Source organism: Galendromus occidentalis, unplaced genomic scaffold (assembly GCF_000255335.2).
Source record: "Galendromus occidentalis unplaced genomic scaffold, Mocc_1.1 scf7180000077496, whole genome shotgun sequence".
NCBI classification, from domain to species: Eukaryota; Metazoa; Arthropoda; class Arachnida; order Mesostigmata; family Phytoseiidae; genus Galendromus; species Galendromus occidentalis.
This window is the reverse complement of record NW_003805484.1, coordinates 225,126-247,336: the sequence shown is the minus strand read 5'-3', so window position 1 is coordinate 247,336 and position 22,211 is coordinate 225,126. Positions and strand designations below refer to the sequence as shown.

Below are 22,211 nucleotides of genomic sequence, written 5' to 3'. Positions count from 1 at the left end.
CCCGTGCTTCCTCGCTGAAAATTATAGATCAGTACACGTCCGGAAAGTGATTGAGCTCGGAAGAGCAAGCAACCCACCCACCCATCAACTTCCCATTTTTCCACCCCCTATGCCCTCGCTTCACGTCCGTGCGCCCTTTGCTGTCGTATGCATTCCTCTGGCTTGCTCTGCCGCGTGCCGCTCGGGAACACGTCTTTCGGAGCTTCCCACTCTCATCTCGCAGATGTTCCCCGACTTGAGAAATAGGTGGTCTTCAGAATGTTCTCCCACTATATCGTCGTCGATGCGGCACGAGTTTGACAATTCCGTAGGAAATCTCCCGGCGACCCGTGAACTCTCGCAAGTCTAAATAAGCTCATACCACTGGGATTCCTCAGACGCCGTCACCCTCGTCCGATTATTATCAGCACTCGATATCGGTCGCTTAACGGGCTGCGCGGGCGGCATAGCCAGTAGGACGTATCAGCATGGACGATGTATCGCGCGGAACTTCGTAGGAGAAGATGGCGTCGAGCTAATTACAGACACCGCCTTGTTCGCTTTTTATCTTTTCCCTTCTTCTTCACGGCTGCTTAGCTGTACGGTCCGTCGGTCAGTCGGTCGATCCCGGCTGAAGGTCTCGGCTGTGTCCGTCGCCATCCGAGCCGCTGCCGCCGCCGCCCTCGGGGAAAAATTGAGCTTGGTGGAGCCACAGGGAACCGAAGAACAAACTAACTATTTGGGCGTTCCATTCTTCTGTCGACCGACGGCGATCCAAAAACGGAAAGTATCATCAGTTAACTGACTGGTTACGAATATTCTCCGTGACAGTGAGGAACTGTTCTCCGCTCTTTGACGATGCGTGCTCTTCGATGGTGGTTTGACGTTTCTTCGTCCTCTCGATGTTTGACTCGAGTTCAGCTGTGCGCTGAGTATCAGCGTCGCCCTCCGAGCTGTTGACCCGTGGAGGGGACTCCAATTGGCCACGTCATCAGGTGGAGGAACGAGAGTCGAGGAAAAGAAAAGAAGAACTCTGCTAAATTAGCGCGGAATCGCGGAGGGCGGAGTGGAATGATTGCGAACACGTGAACACGCCTGTCCGTACGAGATGATGTATTACGCGATAGCTTCCTGCTCGAGACGTGAAGGAATACGGATGCTGACCGGGTCGGAGACTCGCTGATTATACGCGTACGCTCGAGCGTTCGCGATCCGATTGCGTCAGAGCGGAGGGGCAGCGTCATGCCCGGAGAGGTGTTCGAAGATTCGATCCCTGGAATACCTGACCTGCTGAACGAGGAGCGAGGCGGATAGAGCTTGTCGCCGATTCCCTTTATCCCTCCCGCCTCGCGATCCGTTCCGTGACGTGCGTCGCTCTTTCGTGCCAGGGGAAGAATCCCCCCAAACAAGAGGTACGGCATTCGGGAGGATGTGAGCAGAAACTACGGCTTCTCGACAAGAGCTCGGACGCCACGGTGAGCACACACACGCGAGCCAAGCAAAGTTCTGAATCTCCGAGCCGACCCTGCGAACGGAGAAAGGAGGGGGTTGAGTCGGAAGTCGAGCGATTCGCCGATGTCCGCCTATCGTCCAACGGCCCGGGATGAAGGAAAATGATGACTTATCATTTCTAATCTCGAGTAACTCGCCCTCGTGTTCGAGGCACGCAACTCGGTCGGTCATCTAACTAGCCTGGTCACCTGTCCCGCGCACGCACCGGAGCATCGGGCAGTGTCGATGAACTTTGAAAATAAAGCTCCACCAGACCCAGATATTTGAGAGCCCTGATTCAGAGCTCGAGCCCGTATCGGTCTTGACGGTGTCTTCAGAGGTGGCTCCAGATTGAGAGAATCTCAACCTCCCGGGAAAAAACTCCCGAATGACAGGCTCAAGCGACGCGACACCGACTACCCCACGGTTCAATGGAATCACCCGCAGAAAATAGAGGAACCAAAGGAACGAGAGAGAAACCGACAAGACGAGACGCAATCTCATCGGTCCCCGAATCGACTCAGCGGTAGTCCGAGGATCAAGTGCCGAGCGGTAGCTGATTCCAGCATGTCTTGCTCGAACTCTGACGGAGGGGACTGCCGATGGATGGGAGTTCGGAACCAGGTTGCTAGTCAGCGAGGAGAAGGCAAGGAAAGAAGAAATAACATCAACGCTCCGAGAGCCCGCACGGTCAGAGAGATTGAAGACGTCGATAGACCGAGGAATCGGATAAGACAGGAGCTGAGAGGAACGACAGAGGAGGTGCTAAAGCGTCGATCATGAATAAGTCGCCTGGGACACTCCCGATTTGTCCGGCTTCGGTCGTGATCTTCGCTGCCGTCGTCCCGTCGGAACCGGTGAGGCCGATTCCAGTGCTCGACCGGGGGCGACGTCGGTGGCGTTTCCGCTCGCCAGGACCTCTCTTAACGTCTCGTCTTCCACGGCAAACAGTCCCTGACCAGTTTCCTCTTCTCCGATGGCGGGCGGTCGTCTTCGCTTTGAGCATTTGGCGAGGCAATCCCGGCGAGCTCGTCGGGACTGGGCAAGCCCTCCCAGGGTGGGCACGGACGTCGGCAATTGCATTTGTCCGTCCATATATCTTATCTATATATATCGGCTCCACATTGAGATTCGTCTGGAAGTCTCTCCCCTCTATCGGTGTCTCTGCTCTCGCCCTCCCCTTCTCGGCTCACATTATGATACACACTTATCATGAGCGCCTGTCTTGCCTGGCTGTGTCGTCCTTACCGTTCCTTGCCGGCTCTTGCCATTCATTGCCTCGGACTCCTGTCCGAGCGACAGATCGACCACCGGTCCCCCGGCCGGCGGGCCTCTTCCTGAGTAGTTGGCGCCGGTTGGACGACGATAAAAGGACGACGTCGTCGTCCTCGTCGAAGGCGGCGACAGGCAAGAACGGGATGAGCATCAGCGGGACAGTAGAGCAGAGTAGGGGGAGATGTCACATCTAGAGAGATGGCGGGGTATCCGAACAGATCAACAGCGGAATTAATGTGCGCCGCCATCAGGTTTGTCGTTATCGTCGTTTCCTCGTCATGAAGCCGTCCGCTTGCTCCGCAGTTGCCTGTTTGCTCGCTAGGTCGCTGGCGTTGTGGCTCATCCGATGCTCGGTTGCTCGGTCGGTCGGTGGCTCGGTCGATCAGTCGATGGGCGCTTCCTCGATCGTTCCCCACCAGTGGTGTCACGGCTGGTGGTGGCGGCGGCGGTAGTGCTGACGACGACATAGAACAACGGCTCTTCTCCTCTACCCGCACACAGAAGCGGACAGACAGAGAGTAATCGATAGCTTCCCATCTACTATCGAATGGAGTGGCTTTGCTGCAAATACTCGCGGGAGAGAAGTGAAAGCCAAAATGGTATTGTCATCAAAAACACCAGCTCTCCGGACTCCGCAGCATTCGTCGTCAGAGCCATCCCGGTCAACGGGAAACTCCGACCGAGTGGAGGTGGAAGGGGAGGATGAGGAGTAGGCGAGAACTCTGTTTGCGAAAAATCGCCAGACGTGGAGTCGCCCGAGAAGCATTGGCAACCATTCTGGAGTATTCAGGGGGAGATTTCGGGAGAAAAAAATTCCCTCCCCTTGTCTCCACGAGCATTTTTCGCCATCGGGGATTCCCCATTCGTGAAACTCGCGTTTTCGCCGACGGAGAAATCACCGGGGCTCATCGTTCTGGACTCAAACCACCCTGAATACTAAAGTACAATAAGCGAGTGTCTCAGAGCTATATGAGTCGGGACCGTTAGGAAAATTCGCGACAGACCTCCATCGGGTTTCCCCCCCGCTCTCCCCATGCAGCGCTGCCTGCCGGAAAGCAGCCGTTGCCTGGCAGCCGGCCGTCGGTCGGCAGCGAAGAAGCGGGCAAGCAAGCAGTGTCTTTATTATGGCCGGTCCGACAATATCGCCTAATGAACGGACCGGGTGGGCCACGTCAATGGCACGCCGATTGGGCAGCTTTTTTCCACCGTTCCTCATCGAGGCCTCCTTCCTCTCTCTTCTGCGCGATCCGCGGACCGGTTTTTCGGCAGCATCTGCTCCCAGCCACCGCTACCCCGAAAACTCAAGAACTGTTTTGGCCCGCTCCCCACGCGAGTCCACCTGTCTCCCTGCGGACTTCGTGTTCACTCGAGCTCCTCTTCTAAGCTCCGATCCCGATCCTCGTCGTCGTTCCGCTCCCTCTTCCTCGGATTCCATTCCCTCGAAGTGGAGCGAAAATCGGGAAGCAGACCGATATAATAAGTGACCGAGAGAGGCTGCGTCCGTCCAGAAGGAACTGAATCTATGGATTGTTACGTCATTAGCTTCTCCTCTTTTGAACAAGAACGTCTGCGGGGTTGTGAACCCTGCGTGCGCTGGCTCTGCCGTCCCGCCGCATCTTCGCCCCCCTCCTGCCTGCGTACAGGAAGGAAGCGGGGGCAGGAAGCTCCGTCCTCTCCTCCCTCATTCGTTTAGCCTGCCCGCTAGGAGTGAGGTGCGGGACTTCGGCTGCAGTTATCGGGAAGGCAGAGCGGTGACCAACGACGGAGAAGGAGGGAGCGCCCGAAACGCACTCGTACGGCCTCTGACTCCGACCCGGCCGTCCATCCCGTCCGTTCCTTGTCCTTCACCATTTCCGTTGTTGCTGTCGCCGATACCTCCTCCTTGCAATCACCGACGAGGCCTGCGTGTCCTCGGCTTTTTCGCTGGTCCTCTTGTAGGATTCGGTGTTGTGAAGGTTCCCCTCGCTGTAACTGTTGATCTCATTGCCTTAATCCCCGTCTACGATGTTCTCCATTTCCCGCTGAATTGATTTTCAGCATTTACGGAGACCTCTAATAGAACGGATTGGCGCCGTTTTTTCTGCCAAACTTGACCTCCTCGGGTGGGATTGGAAGCTGAACTTTCCATCTCCGTAAGAGACTGCGATCCGCTCGATGAATCTCGTAAGCAGTCCGGTGTTTCGGCTCCGAGATCGTATCAGACCCTGACGCTTGTTCATTTTCTCCTCGGCACCATCATCCAATGTCCCGAGTTTGCTACAAAATTACGTATCACATAAATTCCTGTGGACGGGACATGTTCGGGGACTGACGCGCTTATCGTTCTCTCCCGAAAAGAGCGCGGACCCGAAAGACGGGATAGCCCTCGGTTGAGTGAACTGCAGCGCAGACGCAAGCTGGTATGAGAATGAGAGTGGACGAGAAAGAAGTCCCGAGGGAAGAAAAACCGAAGAGAGACTAACAAATGAGAGGGGAGAGCGAAAAGTAGAGCAGAGTGTGCGCATATGGGGAGTGTATACCACCATGGCAAGTGTCGGGCTCCGAAACAATGTGCTGAGGCGTCAATTTCTTTCCTCTTCTACTCGACACCGAAGGCCTTCTCCGCCGCCTTCGACTCTCTACTGAGACACCAGTCCGAGTTCCCCGCGCGCTGCCGCTCTGAAAGCTCGTGGAAGTGTCCAGGGCCTCAATTTTCCCTTCGAGTTCCACAAAGATTTTTACTCTCTCGTCCGAATGTCACGATATTTGTTCCCGTCGTGAGCATACGGCCGCATTCAGGTGTAACGTACCGAGAAACTATCCAGAGGAATCATGATTCGGCTCCATCGATACTCATGCGCTGAATGCGCGCCGAAAATTAGGACAATCCACTCATTTGCTCCCTTGTCTATTCCAGGTAATGTAATGAGGATTGAAGGTTCAGAGCTGACCGTTGCCTAGCAGATCCAGCGCCGTGTCCGGCGCGAGCGCAGGACGTGAGCATTTCCCTGTTCCCTCAGTACGACGCGTCGGAAAATAATGGCACCGGCGGGAGGGGTAGTGCATTTGGGTAGATATACGGACAGACGCACAAACGGCGGCGTGGCCGGGTGGCAAGCAGGCAGGCAGACGGGCAGAGGGGTGAATGAGCGGGAGGGCAGGAGGCCGGATAGAAGGATATCGCGTTACCGAGCGCCCTGTGAAGCTCTAATGAGGCTCGACGGTGTTCCTATTACGCCGCTAGTGACGAAAAGTAGCCCATGAGCCGCCTAGGGGAAAACATGTTCCCAGAGTGAATTTCGATGTTGCGAACGAGTGCGTGAGCAAAAAACTTCCGCGTTCTGTGTGTATACCTCAACCACGATGCGCCACCGCTCGCAAATTAGCGGGAATCGCTCCCCGAGAGCGCTCAAAACTCCTCCGGGTATTTCACGATCCAGTCGGTCGTCACGATTTCTGAACACAATGGATTCGATTTCCTACAAATTCATGAGTGATTTCACTGGGAGCAGCTCACATAGGCGATGATCAGGAAGGAATGAGCGATTATCTGAATAAACTGATTCCGAGCAGGACAGGGCAGGATTTAGCGGAACGGTTCATTCCCGGGCGTGTCTAGCCCGGGGAAACTCCATGACGAGATTATGGCCAGACGAGAATTCCCCAATCTAGAAGGGGGAGACGAGGAAGGCCGGAACGGTCACGGAAAGGTCATGATACCTATGACAGAGCAGCCAAAGAGCCACGCTCAATTTCTCCTGACGATGGGGAACTTTCGGCAATCTGCCTCAGCGTTCTTTTTTCCGCTTCGGCATTGTTTCAGCCAAGCTAATTATTGTTTCAGTCAGCTACCTGCGGGCAAAGCGCTCGCTTGAGACCATAGACGCTACGAGAGGTGTCCGAAGCTTGAGGTGCACTGGGCTCTTGCTGAGGGACGTGTTGATGGCCGGGACGGTGAATTCTGTGGTCCTTAGCTGTTTTCGCCTGAGAGGCGAGCCATTACTCAGCGAAATGAGCTCGATTCCCGTGCTCTCGAGTCGGACTTCCGCTCACGGGATTTTTTTCTCGTCACCGGTTTCCCGGATCGCTAGATTTAATTTGTTGATGAAATTGGGCAAGATGGAACCAATCTGGATTGCTTCTGCACAACATTAGATTGCTTGGGCTGCTCGGTGTGTTTTCTGCAGCGAGCGGAGGTCGACGCCACGGTGGTCGTCTGCATATGGTAAGAGGTTCCGCTCGCTCGACCGACCGCCCGCCTGCTAGCTCGTTGCTTCGTTCGAGGGTTCGCGAGCTTGGCGGTCTCTCACTTAACTAAATTGTCCACTCGATGTGCTGCTCTCGAGTTTGTACCGGCTAACAACCGAGCTTGCTTCTAGTCATGGAAGTCGTGGTGGTCGCGGAAGAGCTTCAAAAATAAGAAAGCGTCCGCCTCCATGAGTGCCAGCTATCGCAGCCAGCCGTCAGGGCCATCCTGCTCGCCAGTCAGACCGAGTTGACATTTCAAAATATATGGTCCGGTCTTCAAGTTGATGCGTCGTCCGTCTATGAAGACGAGGACGAATGAGGGCCTGACGCAAGACGGGCTGATGCAGAAGACGACCGTGGGAGAGGAAGGAGGAAATGGTCGGGCAAGAGGACATGAAGTAGCGTGGGGGGGCGGCAGGGGATGAAGCTAAAAGAGAAACAAAGTAGTGGTAAGGAGAGCGATCAGAACAGGAACGAAGAGAACCGAGCAGCGGTCCGTTCATGGAGCGCGAGCGGTTCGGTCGGCCGGTGGAATCGGCGACTTTGTGGATGAGTAGGTGGATGGGTGGGTGGGTAGCGGGGTGAATAAATGGGTCAGCTCTCCATCGTCGTTTGCCGCTCCATGGCGGTCGAAGGCGGTGGATAGCGGACAAAGCATTGGACCGACCGACCGACGGACGGAAGGACGTTCTTGAGCTGGCGTATAATATTTTTATTATTTGCTGTCGGTCTCCGCCGTCTGACGAAGATATTGAGCGACGGTCGGTCCATCTAGAGAGAGGAACGCCCGGCATCGGCGAGGCCCTTCCGTAAGACCTCTTTCGTCCAGCGGAGGAGGCAAGTCATCTTCCTCTCCCATTTCCTCCCGTTCCGTCATCTCATTTTTTCCTGCGTCCTCCTTCGTCCGATTTCTTTCTCCCAGCCTTCTCCCGTCATGACCCGCACTTTAGTCCCTGAAACTCGTAGAAAGATGAGGGGAGGATCTCCTGTGCGTTCAACGAAGAACTTGTAGGCTAGTGGCGGTGTATCGTTGTTTATCCCCTGCTTTTACGCCGCGATGGATGAGACTCCGGTGAGGCGGCGGCGGACTGACGCGTCCGCTGCGCCTCTGAGCCGGCGAGCGTGTTGGCTGACCGGCTGCCCGGAGAAGAAAGAGGATCTTGGAGCTCATTGAGAAAAGCTTTCTCCCCTCTGAGTCGATCTCTCGATCACGGCCCCTCTTTTTGCTCTCGCTGGGAAAAAAAACCGCCCGAGCGACCAATTAGCCGCTACCGAGGGAAAACCACCGTCCCGTGCAGCCATGGCTGAGTGCCGTGCACGCTTTTTACCTCAACCTTTCCTTTGGCAACCCCTATTTCCCCGGCCGACCTCAACTCACTCAGCTGTATCCTTGAGGGTTCCTTTCAGGTAGGGCACACATCTCTATGGAAAGTAGGGGGTTGGTCTCCTCTTGATTTACATCAGGATGGGAGCTGTCTATGCAACGCACGGTTAGATTCAGACTCAGGAGAAAAAGAGCACGACCAATGCGGGCGGAGAAAAATTAGAGACGGGCCGGAGTACCAGCATAGATGCCATTGGACATTGACGTCCCCGTGCTCCGCAAGCAGTACGCAGAAGCGAGCGGCGAACCGAAGGACTTATTCGGCTGAGGGGAAGGAGGGGAGGGGCAGAAGATGGGGAAAAGCCGAATTGAATGAATGACTGATGGGAATGATGGAAGATGCCGTGCTCGCAATGAAGAGTTAATGCTTCATCACCCCTCTGGGGTTGCCTGCGGAGCATGAGTGAATCGATCCGCGCAAGGGGCCCGCCATGTTTTGTACAAAAGGACGTCAATGTCGATTGGGACGGAGAGAAATGGAGACGGGAACGAGAAAAAGAAGATCGCATAGGCAAGGGGTGGCATGGGCGGGCGGCAGACCGGCTGATGGGCTCGAGCAAAAGCCTTAATAACGATGATGATGATGATCATCATCACCTCTGAGAGAACATCACAAATCATCTTTGATGATGCTCGCTAGCCGGAGCGGAGCTATTGGCACAGCGGTTTTGTTGGGTGATTAATTTGGGATCGCGGAACCGTCAGCCGAAATCGGCGCCACTATCGTTCTCTTATCGTGCCCCTCTCGAGAGCCCTCGCACTCGTAGAGGCATTTCTCCTCCTTCGTGCTTCTCTCGCACTTCGACTTCTCCCCGTTTCTCTGTCCTCTGTCGACAATCCAGACTTTCGGATCTCGTTCGAGGCTCGCTTACTGCCTTGATTAACTTCTCCAGGGAGCAAGGAGCGGGGGCAGGGGAAGAGACGCATTGGGAAACTACAGAAGGGCTTTTGCGCGGGCGTTCGGGCGGACAGGCGGAGAAAAGACGTCGAGATGAGGGAACGCCAGGATGACGACGCAATATTTTTATTGCGATGCGGACGCCCTTCATTAGTGGAATGAATTAAACGAATGAATAACTTAGTGCTGCTCGCTACTCGCGACGACCGCTGCGAGAGGAGGGAACGGAGTGAAGGAGCTGTTTTCCTCTCTTGACTCCTCGGCTAATTTGTAACGCGCTCCCTCTTCCCAAACCACCCACTTGAAACTCTCTCTCAGTCGCTTTCTTGCCGTTGCGCCTTCTGTTCCGAGCACGTTCTTACTACTTCCACCCTCTCCCCCGTTGCGTCGGTTTCCGTAAGCAGAATTCGTTCGGTGCTCATCCGGCATTCCATCACTGCCGATTCGCATCCAATTGTTCTTCTGCCCAATCATCGGCTAGCGTTCGGAGCCTCTACCGCAAATTCCTTCCCTCGGTTTATCCAACGTCTTCGGCTCTGCGACCACCAGAAGTTCCCTGGCATGCACGCCATCGATTCCTCGGACCTTCGTTTGACTGTCAAACTACGGAGTTCATGAACGCAACAGCGCACACCAGCAGATACCTATGGGTAGAATGACTGCACCGGTCGGATCCACTCGCGAATATTTATCCTGTCCGGGGACTTTGATTACCTCGTTGGCGACGAAGGGTCCGATGTATGCAGAGCGGAGATACCATACATGAGTGAAGCAAATTAACAGCTCGGTCCGATGCCGATTGCTAGCGACCATTCCTTTTACGGCCAAACCAACGTCGCCTCCTCCCCCCCTCCCCGAAGCATTCGAGTGGGACGTCAAATTAACCCGACAACCGGCCAGCGGAGATCCTACGGCTCCTCTTTTCCCTCCTACCTCCCTCGCTCTAGTCTCGTTCTCCCGCACCACTGACCGGGCATGCACCGTTAGACCTACGAGCGAAGGTCCGTTCGTTCGTTCGTGCGTCCGTCCCTGGAGTAAAGCCTGGTTTCTAATCAACGTTGCTTCCTCCCTCGCTTGGCGGCCGACTTGTTCCCTCGGAGGCTCGGTTTTGCCCGAACGTCGGCCTGTTCGCTCGGGCCGTTGGTCGATCGGAGGCTGGCGACCGAAGTATTTTCCGTTTCCTGTTTTAATCTAGACTGGCTCGCATCGCCACCGAGCAACTCTATTCCCGACCAACTGTGTCCAACGACAATACGCTGCACGCCCCGGTGCCATTGTCCGGACAGAATGCAGCGTCTAAATGGCACGTCAAAGGGGTGTAAAACGAATGTTTATCCGAAACTCGTATGGCCGGTTGGCACAGCAGAAGACGACATTTTAAAATGAGGACGATGTTTATCCGAACGCTTTCGAAAGTGGCTTCCTTCCGTCTGATTGTCTCGGGTGTCCGAGAATGCTTCTGTATGTCGAGCTGTCGTAAGACTCGGATCGGCGCCCAACTCCGATGCTTTGCTTTGTGTGTCTTTCCCAGCCCGTGCGTCGTTCGTTCGTTCGTTCGCTCGCTCGGTCGGTAGGATGTTAGCTTGCTTGACCGGTCGTTATCCCCGGTTCGATTCGCTGTTGTCTGGCGTTGTATAAATTGGCGTAGTACAACAACCGGACATGACTCCCGGTGGTGGTTGCTCGGTTGGCGGGTCTCTTCGCAAGGAGCCGCTCCACTATCGGGCTGACCTGCCCTCCCAGAGACTCGCCGATCGGCTAGCCCTCGCACACGGACCGTTATCCTGTTGGCGTTAGCCGGCCACCATTTCGCGCGGCCGGCTGCTTGACGGGTGGGCGAGCGAGCGGGCAGGCGGGCAGGCGGGCCGGCCAGAGATAGGACGACGACGACGACGGTGGGAGAACGTCAGGAGGAGTTGCGGGGAGAGACGTTGAGCGAGCAGTTACCGGCAGTAATGAGGTTATCCGAATATGCCGCGCCGTCGAGCGTTTCCTGTCGTTTCCTGTGAGCCGGAAGAATCATCGCCGATACCGTTAGCAACATAACAAACCCGCCCCCGCTCCCTCCTCGCCCTAAATCTTCGCTCGTCATGACCTCTCTGCTGCCGTTTATATACAGATCTCACTCAAGCCTAGAACTCCTCCTCCAGCTCTCGAACCCCGTCTCGCTTATGCTGGGGGTCAAGGTGGAATACTTCTCTCTTTGGAAGTTTATTTACTTCTCGAAGTCGTCCATGTTCGGGATCGTTTCGGCTGGAAGAGGCGAAGACGGGGGCGTCGTGCCACCGTGGTCGTCGCCGTGTCGAGAGGAGGTATATCTTCCGATCTCCCCCGACGAACGTCACCCACCTCCCAACCGCTTATTCCGCGGCCCGGAGCCCCGAGCCGCGAAGTCGTAGATCCGAACACTGAGCCGCGGCACGATTCGGAGAAAGCCACGGGATACGACCCCTACGGACGCGTGACGGACTGATGAGTTGGCTGAGCCAGTCGTTTGCTTCTGACGTCGCATCGGATTCAGCCGATGGCTCAGGACTGAGTGTGAACGCTTCCCTCTTTGAAGCGAAGGCAGGTACCTCGCTTTTGAAGACAATAAAGATGACAGTGCGATGCAGTGCCGGGTACCAGTTGTGGGGAGGGATGGCCCGTGACCATGAAAGCCCAATGACTTTCTGTTTTATATTGACGGCGATCTGGGGAATTTCGCTGGTCTGGACGATTGACGTCATCGGCGTATATTTAGAAGCAGGGGGACGCGGTTCTCAGGGTCATACCGCTTTGGTTCTGACTGTAACTCTCTTCATCCTCACCGTTTCCCGCCTACTCTGGCTCTCAGGGCTCCATCTGAATCGTCACCATCTGAATTGTAGTTCATTTTTAGCAGTCGTTGAAAGTGAGGGAGGAATTGCGGTGAAGGAGGGCAATCCAGAACAGGGCGGTTTCGTCATCCAACCCTAGGAGAGTTTCTCGAACATCGGTTTTCCTCCGTCTCGAATACTTTGAGGCTCTCTGTCTACTTTCGGTCGGCATGACTCATCCAAGTCAGTGGAGAAAGGATGTTTGATAACAGTAATTTTTAGCCTCTCCGCTGCCCTGCCGTCGCTCTCGGTGTCTCTCACCGCTACCCCACTTCTCTCCTCTTCGGCTGCTCCCTCCCATCTCGTCCCTCTTCCCCTCGGAACTGTTCTCCTATCTTTCGTCGTGTTTCCACTTTTCCTCTGACTGAGCTTTCAATTCCCCGAACTTTATCTGAGTGACTTCCGAAAACGATATTGAGGCGTTTGTCAGATTCTCGAGTTTTCCCTCATCAGTCCTTGCCGGAGTTGAACTCCGGCTCCGAGTATGACCCACTTCGGAGATCAAATAACTTCTTCGGATCAATTTCGAGCAATTTCTCATCGCCGACACTCGAGGGCTGAAGAATCAGAGCGCTCCACGAGAGATCCGCTGGCGGCGGGCCTCCTCTCAGGCCGTATATCGAGAGCCGCTATTCTCCTCGTGGCTGATCTCGGTGTCTTTTCCGGCCTGCGTAGGCAGCCATCCGGTAGATCAATCACCAAGCAGCGAGCCTGTCGCCGTCCGGCTCCAGCCTTCGGGCTACGACGGATGTTTGGTGTGAATAGCTTTCAAGAGAACGAGCGAATGCTCGCGTTTGTTGGTACACTGGAGATATGCCCCGCGATCGGATTCAGGAGCTGCCGCCTGCGACCTGAAGGGGCTGTTTGCACAGCCTGAAACAGTCTTGAGCGGAAATGTGTCCTCCTAGACGTTCGGCCTCGAGTTTCTGAATAATGCGATCGCCTTGCATCTACTGAAAAAAATCGAGTGATGTAGTTGGGAAATACCCAGAAGCAGCCAGCTACGAGAATCGAATGTGGGCACGCAGTACTAGTCGCCGGAAGGAAGTTTAGGTGGAGGGAAAGTCGTCGCGAGAGCAGGACGGGATCATAGATTGGAAGCTAAGGATCTCGTCCTTCCGGGAAGCGTCTTAAGCTGGTGCAACGGAGCGGATGGTAATGTGCTGACAGGACGTCGATGAAGATGAGCTCGACGATCAGGTCGGGCTCGAGGCTGATGCCGAGACTGAGGTTTGCGCTGCCCCCGAACGTCGACGTCGCCGCCTCGGCCGCCGTCGCCACCGCTGGTCGAGATGATCACCTGCGACGGTCGAGGGAGGGGGAAAGATCGAATACCTCATCCACCCCGCGAGTTGCCGGTGGTCGTTCACTGACGCGACGCACATCTGTCACTCGGTGTCTCGCGTTCCTCTTGATTTTTTACCGGATCTCCGGACGGTCGACTGCCTCCTCGAAGCTCTGAGACCACGAGCTGACTGATATTCCTTGGCGCAGGACTTTTCCCGTCTCTGGAGCGTAAGTCTCGCGGCGGAGATCCGCAAGTTTTTATGCCCTGCCCGCTATTCAGTTAGCCGAGATGTCCCGGGTCCATATGCGATCGTCTGCACATATTTTCCTCGAGTCCCTATTTCTTTGTTGCGGATGCGGTTCGGGGATACCGCGACGGAGCTCAGGAATCGATTTTCTTCAATTCGGAATGCGGTACGCCTGACACGGAAGCGCCATCGGAAGGTCACGATTTCAGCCGCGTCGTTTGACGAAGGATACGTAGCCGCGTGCGTTGTGAGGTTCCCCGATGAGGAGTCGACTCAAGCAGTCAGTCCCAATCCCGGACGGTTGAAAAATGTATTCACGTGACTTTCGACCGCTCAGAACACCCGAAAGAGCAAACCCAGACGCCCCTGGTCGGCGTGAATATTTATGACGAGTGTTGGCTCACCTAAACTTTGCGGTATCAAAGTGCGACGGCAGCTCCCTGGACATCTCTCCGCAGAGCCGGAGACCGTTTTCAGGAGAAGGAGAGAAATGTCTTGAAGCTCTCGATTTTTTCTTTCCCCCGGGCAGAGAGCACTCGGCGCTAGATTTGGACCGGTGATTAAGCCTATTCATTTTTCTTGGCGAGGTCTCATTTTCCCAAGTCCATCGATTGAAGCCAGTAGTGAATTAGGATAAAAGCGAGTGAGCCAGCATACAAAGTGGAGCAAGCCGCAGAGGTTCGCCCGAGGCGAGCGAAGAGCCCAAAAAAATAAGCTCTCCGAAGAAAAAAAGCCCACTCATCTTGCGCTCTCCTCCCGACCAGCCCTTGAAGCATCAATAATCGGATCTTACCATTCCCGGACATCGGTCACCTCCTCGGCCGGCCGGTCGGTCGGTCTGTTCGTCTCGCTCGGGAAATCTCTCGCGGTCAGAGAACGTTGTTCCATTTTTCTTACTCCCTCGGATTCCTTTATCTGTCGGAGTTTCTTTCGCGTTCCTCCCCCGGCTGCCGGTGAACATCCCGATCGCTGAGTCCACTATCCATCCGGTTCTAGGAACGAGTGTTGTGATTTTGCAACCAGGACAAAATATATTTTACGGCCGGGTTCGCATCGTGGGGTTTCCGATCGGAGACCGACAGCTAGAGCAAAAAGAGAAGGAAGGGATCGAGTCGACGCCGACGGTTTCGCACGTACATCGCGGCGGCCGGGGCTCGGCTTCCAGCTGCTTGCTTTTATCCGTGAGTTGGTTTCAGCGAGGTGGCTTAGCCCGTCACTGTGTTTCCATTTCCTGCACTCACTCAGCTAAGTCGGTCGATTTTTGCGTCATCTCCGACCGAGCCAGAGATTGAGACGGTGCTCGTGAGCGATGAGGAGCTCCCCGATAATCTTGAGGAGTTCTCGCCCAGTCTCACCAACCACAACGAGAACAGTCGATCACCGACGCAATGGGTCTCAGTCAGCGAATCAGCCAGTCAACCAGCCGGCCTGCCTGGCTGCCAGCTTGCCCCGTTCCATAGGATCCATCCACCAGAGCCCCAGGTTTCCCCTCTCCTTTCATCCTCTGATTCCCTCCCCTCTTTACGCCTGCTTCCCCGCCTGCAGCGGCGGCGTCGTCGGCTCAGACCCTCGTTTAGATCCGTGCTGTGAATTTCAATGGGACGAGAAAGTTGATACCTTCGTTGCCGATGAGACTGAGGATCGCTTTGTGCTTGATGTCGGCCGCCTCGTCTCTAACATCGGCCACCGTCCGTGTCGTGGGGTTTTTGTCCCTATTGCCGTCCCGTGCGTTGGAATGGAGAGAACGAGACCGAGGTAACGGGGGAAAAACGAGAACGGGCGAGAGAGGAAGGGACGCAATAGAACTTTTAATATATCCTGAGATGACCGCTATTCGACCGGCTGGAACCGATCACGTAATTCCCGTCGAATACCGACCGACGGAGAGCGAGAGGGGAAACCAACCGCCAAAGAGCTTGCTAACTCATTCCCCAAAACGCATGGCGCCCGGTGTGGGCCGCCGACTCCACCTAGAATCGAAATCGATACTGCCCGACGTCGCGTCTAATCCGACGGAAAGAGTTAGGCGAGTGCGCCGAAAAAAATCCGGGAGAGATTGAGATCAGTCTTCGGTAGGAAACGGAGCAAAACAGGAACCCTCCGATCCCCCCTCACCGCTCAGCTATGTCAAGTTTCTCGTCCGGATATCGGGAGTTACGGCATCGGAACAGGGAAAAGCGTCACGGATTCAGTTTTTCTGCTGATGGCTATAATCGGTCGTCGGATCGGATTTAATTTTCACTCACGAGTCTGATTCTATTTCAGGTTTCCTACGCCCGCCCCAGCAGCGAGGCTATAAAGGGAGCGAACCTCTATGTCAGCGGACTTCCAAAGTCAATGACACAACAAGATCTCGAACAGCTCTTTGCGCCCTACGGAGGCATAATTACCTCCCGAATTCTCTGCGACAATATCACTGGTATGTACATACCTCTATACATACACGCACGTCTGGTCTTTCTTCCACCGCTGAAAAGGTTCCCGGACCGCGACGACCTGTAGCGGTACATGCGGAGCGATGCAATCCTTTGACCGAGGCATTCAGGAGGCCGCCGATGGGAGATATGAGCGAGCAAATAATACAAATATCCCATCATCAAGGTCCGATCGGTACCGTATCCCTTCTTCCTTCGGATGCTCCTGACGGGTTTCGTATAGGATCGGACGTCCTGTCAGCGGGAAGCTGCAGGGAATCTTCGTGGCGGGAAATAGAATACGGAGTCATCGATGTGGGTGCTGTTCCGTAGCCGCTCCCGGCGGCGGCGTTAAGAAATTGCGAAATGTCCTAAATGTCCTGACTGTGCGGGCTCGGCGTGAGGATAAATAGCGCAACCAGAGAGTGGGCCGGACGGGCAGACGGGTGAAAGACCGACGACAGGCAATGGTGCTGTATTGACGGACGTTGGGGGGTGACTCGGCCACTCTGGGCTGACGAAACGCCCGGAGAAAAAAAACGAAGGAAGAAGCCTGATCCATCTTTTGGTCTTTGGGATCAGTCGCAGTCTAGCCGTTAGACGTATCCCAGCGATCGGCATTTTTAGTGGTGCTGATGGCAGCGAACGGCTCTGCCGTCGTGTCGGTGGTCGTGGTGGCGGAGTTGATGGTCATGGCAAAGACGGAGGCGCCCTTCCAGGTCGTCGTGAGCGTACATAGATCGAACATCCCCGAGTTTCCCTTCCATCTGCCTCGACTAGTTCTCCTTTTTTGTTCGAGCCCGAAACTTCATCGCATCCTCCAATTTTTCAGTGTTCCTTCAGCGCGAAGCCTGTCTGTTCTCCGTGCCTGACGTGATTCCCGATACCTCTAAGCGCGATAAATGAGACGCGGAGACGTGGAAAAATGATGGCGGGATGTTCGTAATCCGGCTGCTCACCGACGATAGGAAAATCGCCGAAAGGCTTTAGCCGTTTCCATTTTTAGTCGAGCGCTCGGAGCGAGGACGCCGCGGCGGCTCCGGCGGGCTCGGAGCTTCTACTGCCGGCCGGCCGGCGGCTGCGACTGCCCACTCCACTATCGGAATACATACTTTCGTTCGTCATTTCGCTCCCCATCCGTTTGTACGGCGATTGGAATACATTACCCGGACGGATATCAAACGAAACCACATGGCCGGCCAGTGAGCCGGCCCGCGCGGACTGCACGGGAGAAAGAGCAAAAAGCCATTTAGTGTCTGCTTCCCTCCTATGTATGTGGATTTGTGAGTTTTATCACGTTTTTGTAGCGCCGGCTAACTGTCCTCTTCATTTGTTTCCGAACAGCCGCGTAGCTTCTATTTAAAAGCCTGTTCCACTCTTGTGTGATTTCATTATTCCTCAGACGGGCTTTGTTCGACGCTGGAACCGCCTCCCTCTCGAGAGAGTTTGACGCGAACGACGAGATTCTCGAGCGTATAAGCAGGCCGGTCGAACTCTTCCAAGGGAGCACTCCATTTATTTTTCCCCTTCTCCCTTCGATCGGCTCGAATGAAGGATATTGAGAGAACCGATTATTTCGTGGGAATGGTTTTACTTCTCCTGCCTTTTCCTCTGTCGCCAGTTGACCGAGGGGAGATAGTGGAAGAACGAATATGACTTCGTGCCCTCGTTTGAGGACCTCCATCCCTCCGCTAATCCTGTCCCTAGCTGACGGGCGTTGCCGATCTTCTTTTTTTGTCGTCGAGGGGACGGTCCGTCCGGTGGAAGAAGGAGGCGACTGCGCTTCTCGCCACGAGCAGGACCGCTGGGGCAGCAGCTGACTTCTCCGGTACGGTGCGAGCACTAGTTTTACCGCTGCTGTTGCCGCAGCCGATCTGCATGACAATGGCAGAATCCGACGCCACGGGGTGGTTAATTGAGGTCGTAAAAACGAAGAATCGCCGGTCGGATGTCAGGATGTGTCGAGGGTGTTGGTTGGGAAACGAGTTTGAATCGCCATGGATGGAGCCCTTGAGCTGACAGCATCGAACTCCTGCACACCTTGTTAGATGGTTGGCTGCATGAGCAGACACGGCCCGAGCCGAGGTCCCGGAAGGAAGTTCGAGATTCCCGATGTGGGAGAATGCTGGGGCCCTCGGACCAGGGGAACCTCGCAGCACGCGCGAGCGAGGAAAACCGAACGTCTGAATCGATGGGGCCTCATGCATTGCTGCCATGAGCCCAGCGCGAGAAAGTGAGTCTGCTGAGGAATGCTCCGGTCCGAGCCGCTAACGAAGAGACTAACGAAGGGGATTGACTTAGTTCCTCGGAAGACAACGACCACAAGCGGCCTATCCTGAACAAGGAAGGGGTAACAATTCTCCAGAGAACCGGTGGGGAAATACACTCTCGCTTCCCGGTCTCAAGCCTCCATCCCGCACGGTCGTCGGGAGGCTTCGCGACGTGTCGCGAATGACGAGGCGGACGACCGCATTCGTCGGGCCTCGTTCCAACACCGAGTGTCTCGCCTTCGGTCCGTGATTCGATAACCGTGACGGAGACGTATTCTTGGAGATTTCTGAGATTCAAACAAGTGGGGGCCGAGCGCCCTACGTGCCCTCCTTGATCTTCGATTTCATCCATAAGGTCTTTGACCGCCTCCTGGTGAGCGATTAAAATGATGACTGAGACGCACCGTCGTTGACTGGTCGCGGCCTTTCCCGCAGGCTGATACTCTCACGAAGAGAAAAGACGTTCTTACGCGTGTCGAAGTCTTACATGCGAGACTATTACGAACATGAATTCCCCAAAGCGGGTTCACAGGCTCCGAAGACAACGATAATTTTTTTTGCGTGCTCAAGTCCCTGGTGTTCGTGTTGCCGGTGCCCGTCTGCATTTAATACGCGGCGGACCATCAGCCTCATGATCATCTCGCGCGCTTCCATGTTTGCCGCGAATAGTCCCACCAGACGCGTACTCCCACCAGCGTTAAGGGCGAATAAATAAGATCGGGCTGCTCGGCTCAGACATCAAGGAATGGGTCGAAGGTCCCGGTGATTGCTCCTCTCGCGAGTTGTGTCCGTAGAGTCGAAAGGGTCAACTTGTAACGATTTGTAATTTTTCCTCGTTTCAGGACTTTCCAAAGGCGTCGGCTTCGTGCGCTTCGACCAGCGCGTGGAAGCCGAGCGAGCCATCAAGCATCTTCACAATACGATTCCTGAGGGTGCGACAGAAGCGATTACGGTTAAATTCGCTAATAATCCGAGTAACAACGCCAAGGCCATTGCACCCCTGGCGGCATACCTTTCTCCGCAGAGACGGTTCCCTGGGCCCATCCACCATCCTGCCAACCGATTCAGGTATGGCCTTCCACCGCTCTCTGCGGCTGCCGCATCGCCACTCGCATCGAACCCTTCGGCCAGGTACGGGACAAGCCGTGAGATCAATTTCTTTAATGATGCTGTCTTCTTCATTGTTCGAAGACTGGATTTCTCTTCCGGCTGTAGGGAGCTCGCCGATCTTTTTTCTCATCCCACCGGGATGACAACCCCGATTCCCTGATCGAGTCGCGGTCGTTGGTTCTCTCCCCCCTCATTAGGGGGGAAAACACGTCGGCGCGCTCCCCAGCCACTCTGACAGTATTTCTGCATCGGTGCCGTCCCGTTTCTGGTTTATGTTTCTATATATATACATACATATGTTCAGAAATTATTTCGATACTATGTTCGATGAGATTTATTGTTGATCCACGCGTTGATGACGCGTTCGTTCATTGGTTGATCAGTTGCTTGAAGATGGAGGTCCCCCTGCTTTTTATGCGACTTCGGTCGGGGACATCCTTTCCTGTGTTGAGCTTTTGCTCCTCTGACCAGCTGTTCAATCAATCTTACGTACCTGCGATTGTTGTTATTGTTATTATGATGATTGGAAGCGTTCCAAGAACGATATTATCTCGACATCACTAGATACAGAAAAGATGCTGACGTATTGTTGTGCTTATGTTGCTTCGCCATCGCTCCCTCATATTGAGTTGGACATTAGACGCTGTGTTGGACGTTCGGATCAAGCGCGCAGTTTTTCTTGCTTATGACGAATCGAGGAACTTGAATTTGTTTCGGTTTTTATCTGACGGGACGACCTCGTAGGTAAAGAAATTCGTAGACCGAAGCGAAAAGTTCTATCGAAGATTCCTTGAGCCCGGATGGTGTCTTGCAATAATAATACTGCGTCGTTCTGCATAAAGAATCGAGATCATGGGCGAAGTCGAATTCGCTCCGCAGAAGAGAAGAGTGGACTGTGCGAGGGAGAAGAAAAATTGTTTCAAAGCCCCCAGCCCTCTTCTGCGCCATGGCGTTAAGCGCAGCGGTCGTTTGCTTGAGGAATAATGTACCAACTCCATCCATTTATGGGGAATTCCACCCTACGCCCACACGATCTCCAACCCAACGAGGTTCAGTTCTCCGCCACATCAATCGCACTGATGGCTCGGAGCCCGCTTCCTCAAAATCGAGGGTGCAGAACGCGAACCTCTGCGAGCGAGTCTGCGTGGCGTCCGCCTGGCGATGCGTGCCTCTCTCGGCCCCTTGTTTAGCGGGCAACGCTGTTGGTCGAAGGATTTTGGTCCGAGCGGTCGGCCGGTGAATTTCCGGAGGATATTCGGTCGAATCTGATCATTGGACCTCCCGGAGAAAGTTCACCAGGATGCGGAGCGTGGAAAATTTCCCTCCGAGAATTTCCGCTGAATTCATTCGGGTTGCTCGCCCGGCAATGTGAACTCCCTCGCTGATTCGGTGGGACACGCTCCTTAGTTCTCAGAGAACGAATGGGCGAACACGTCATAAATACCAGATGCGATAGCTGCATAGTCGAATCGACTTTGAGCCGGGCCGGGAACTTATCTCAGAGGATATACGTCATAACCATTCGACCCGCAAATCGTGCTCGACTATCCAACACTCCAACACAGCTTGCTATCTGTAGCCCCTCACCCGCCCCCCTGTGTGTGTTATTCGGACCACGCCGCGCTGGGGATAATCTTAGGTCGACCGACCGAAGTGTCCTATATGTTCAGCCAACTTTGTTCCGTCTCTGTAGCACGCTATCCGAACTTTTGTGCAGTTCGGCAAAGTCCCATTGGTCGGAGTCGACGACAAAATATGCCAGCATCTGGATGTTCGTGGATGAACGGGTGGGCGAGCCGGAGTGAATGCGGATTGCACATCGTGCACGGACCGGTGACGGGCAGGAAATCGATATCGACGAAATTTTGAACGAATACTAGTTCAATGAAAACGTCAAGGCCAGCGTGAGCTGAGTGCCCTCGAAGCACGAAGTCCAATGCCCGGAGCGCGAGCTCGTTGGGAGCGTTGGCGAATCACCATTAGCTGATTTACGATATCGTGAGCAAAGTGGGGCCGAGAAATTCTTGGATTCGGCCCCATACATCCGAAGGTAGAGACGAGTCTAGCAACGATCGGGTTCATCGTCACGGCGTTATAACGAAATAACGACCGAGCTAACAAAAATATTTCATCACAGGTACTCTCCTCTTGCCGGTGACATTCTCACGACTCCTTTACTCGCGGGTAACGCGATAAACGGCACAGGCTGGTGTATCTTTGTATACAACCTGGCTCCTGACACTGAGGAGAACCTCCTATGGCAGCTCTTTGGCCCGTTCGGCGCCGTACAAAGCGTTAAGGTTATCCGCGATCTCCAGACCAACAAGTGCAAGGGATTTGGATTTGTTACTATGACCAACTATGATGAAGCCGTGGTTGCAATCCAGACTCTGAACGGATACACCTTGGGTAACCGAGTTCTCCAGGTGTCCTTCAAAACGAACAAGGGCAAATCCTAAACGACGAAGACAGCAACAGCGAAACAACGCCGTATCACCGACTATCTCGCCGCCGATTCCTACCAACGACAGCCAACTTCGCCATCTTCCGCCGCCGCCGCAAGAACAGCGGCAGTAGCTGCGCGTCGTGAACCAACTCCGAAATCAAGAGATTAATGGCAACAACACACCTAGGTGATTCGGCTCACCCCCACTCAATTAATTGAAACAAACAATTTACCAACCGAGCAGTACCCACCAAGTCATTGTGTATACCGCCCCCCATCCACCCAAACATTCCTCCTCCCCCCATCTCTTCCGTCTCCTCCTTC

General features: G+C 54.7%; 1 protein-coding gene across 1 annotated transcript in view; it reads left to right on the top strand.

Annotated features, from left to right (window-relative positions):
• The window catches only part of LOC100901790 (ELAV-like protein 4), a 42,725-nt gene extending 20,825 nt beyond the window's left edge, over positions 1 to 21,900 (top strand). Inside the window, exons 3-6 of the mRNA XM_018640681.1 lie at positions 15,913 to 16,066; positions 18,853 to 18,855; positions 19,174 to 19,462; positions 21,579 to 21,900. Of these exons, the coding sequence (XP_018496197.1) occupies positions 15,913 to 16,066; positions 18,853 to 18,855; positions 19,174 to 19,462; positions 21,579 to 21,900 (768 nt within the window). The remainder of the gene's footprint in view (positions 1 to 15,912; positions 16,067 to 18,852; positions 18,856 to 19,173; positions 19,463 to 21,578) is intronic.
• Positions 21,901 to 22,211: the final 311 nt, after the last annotated feature.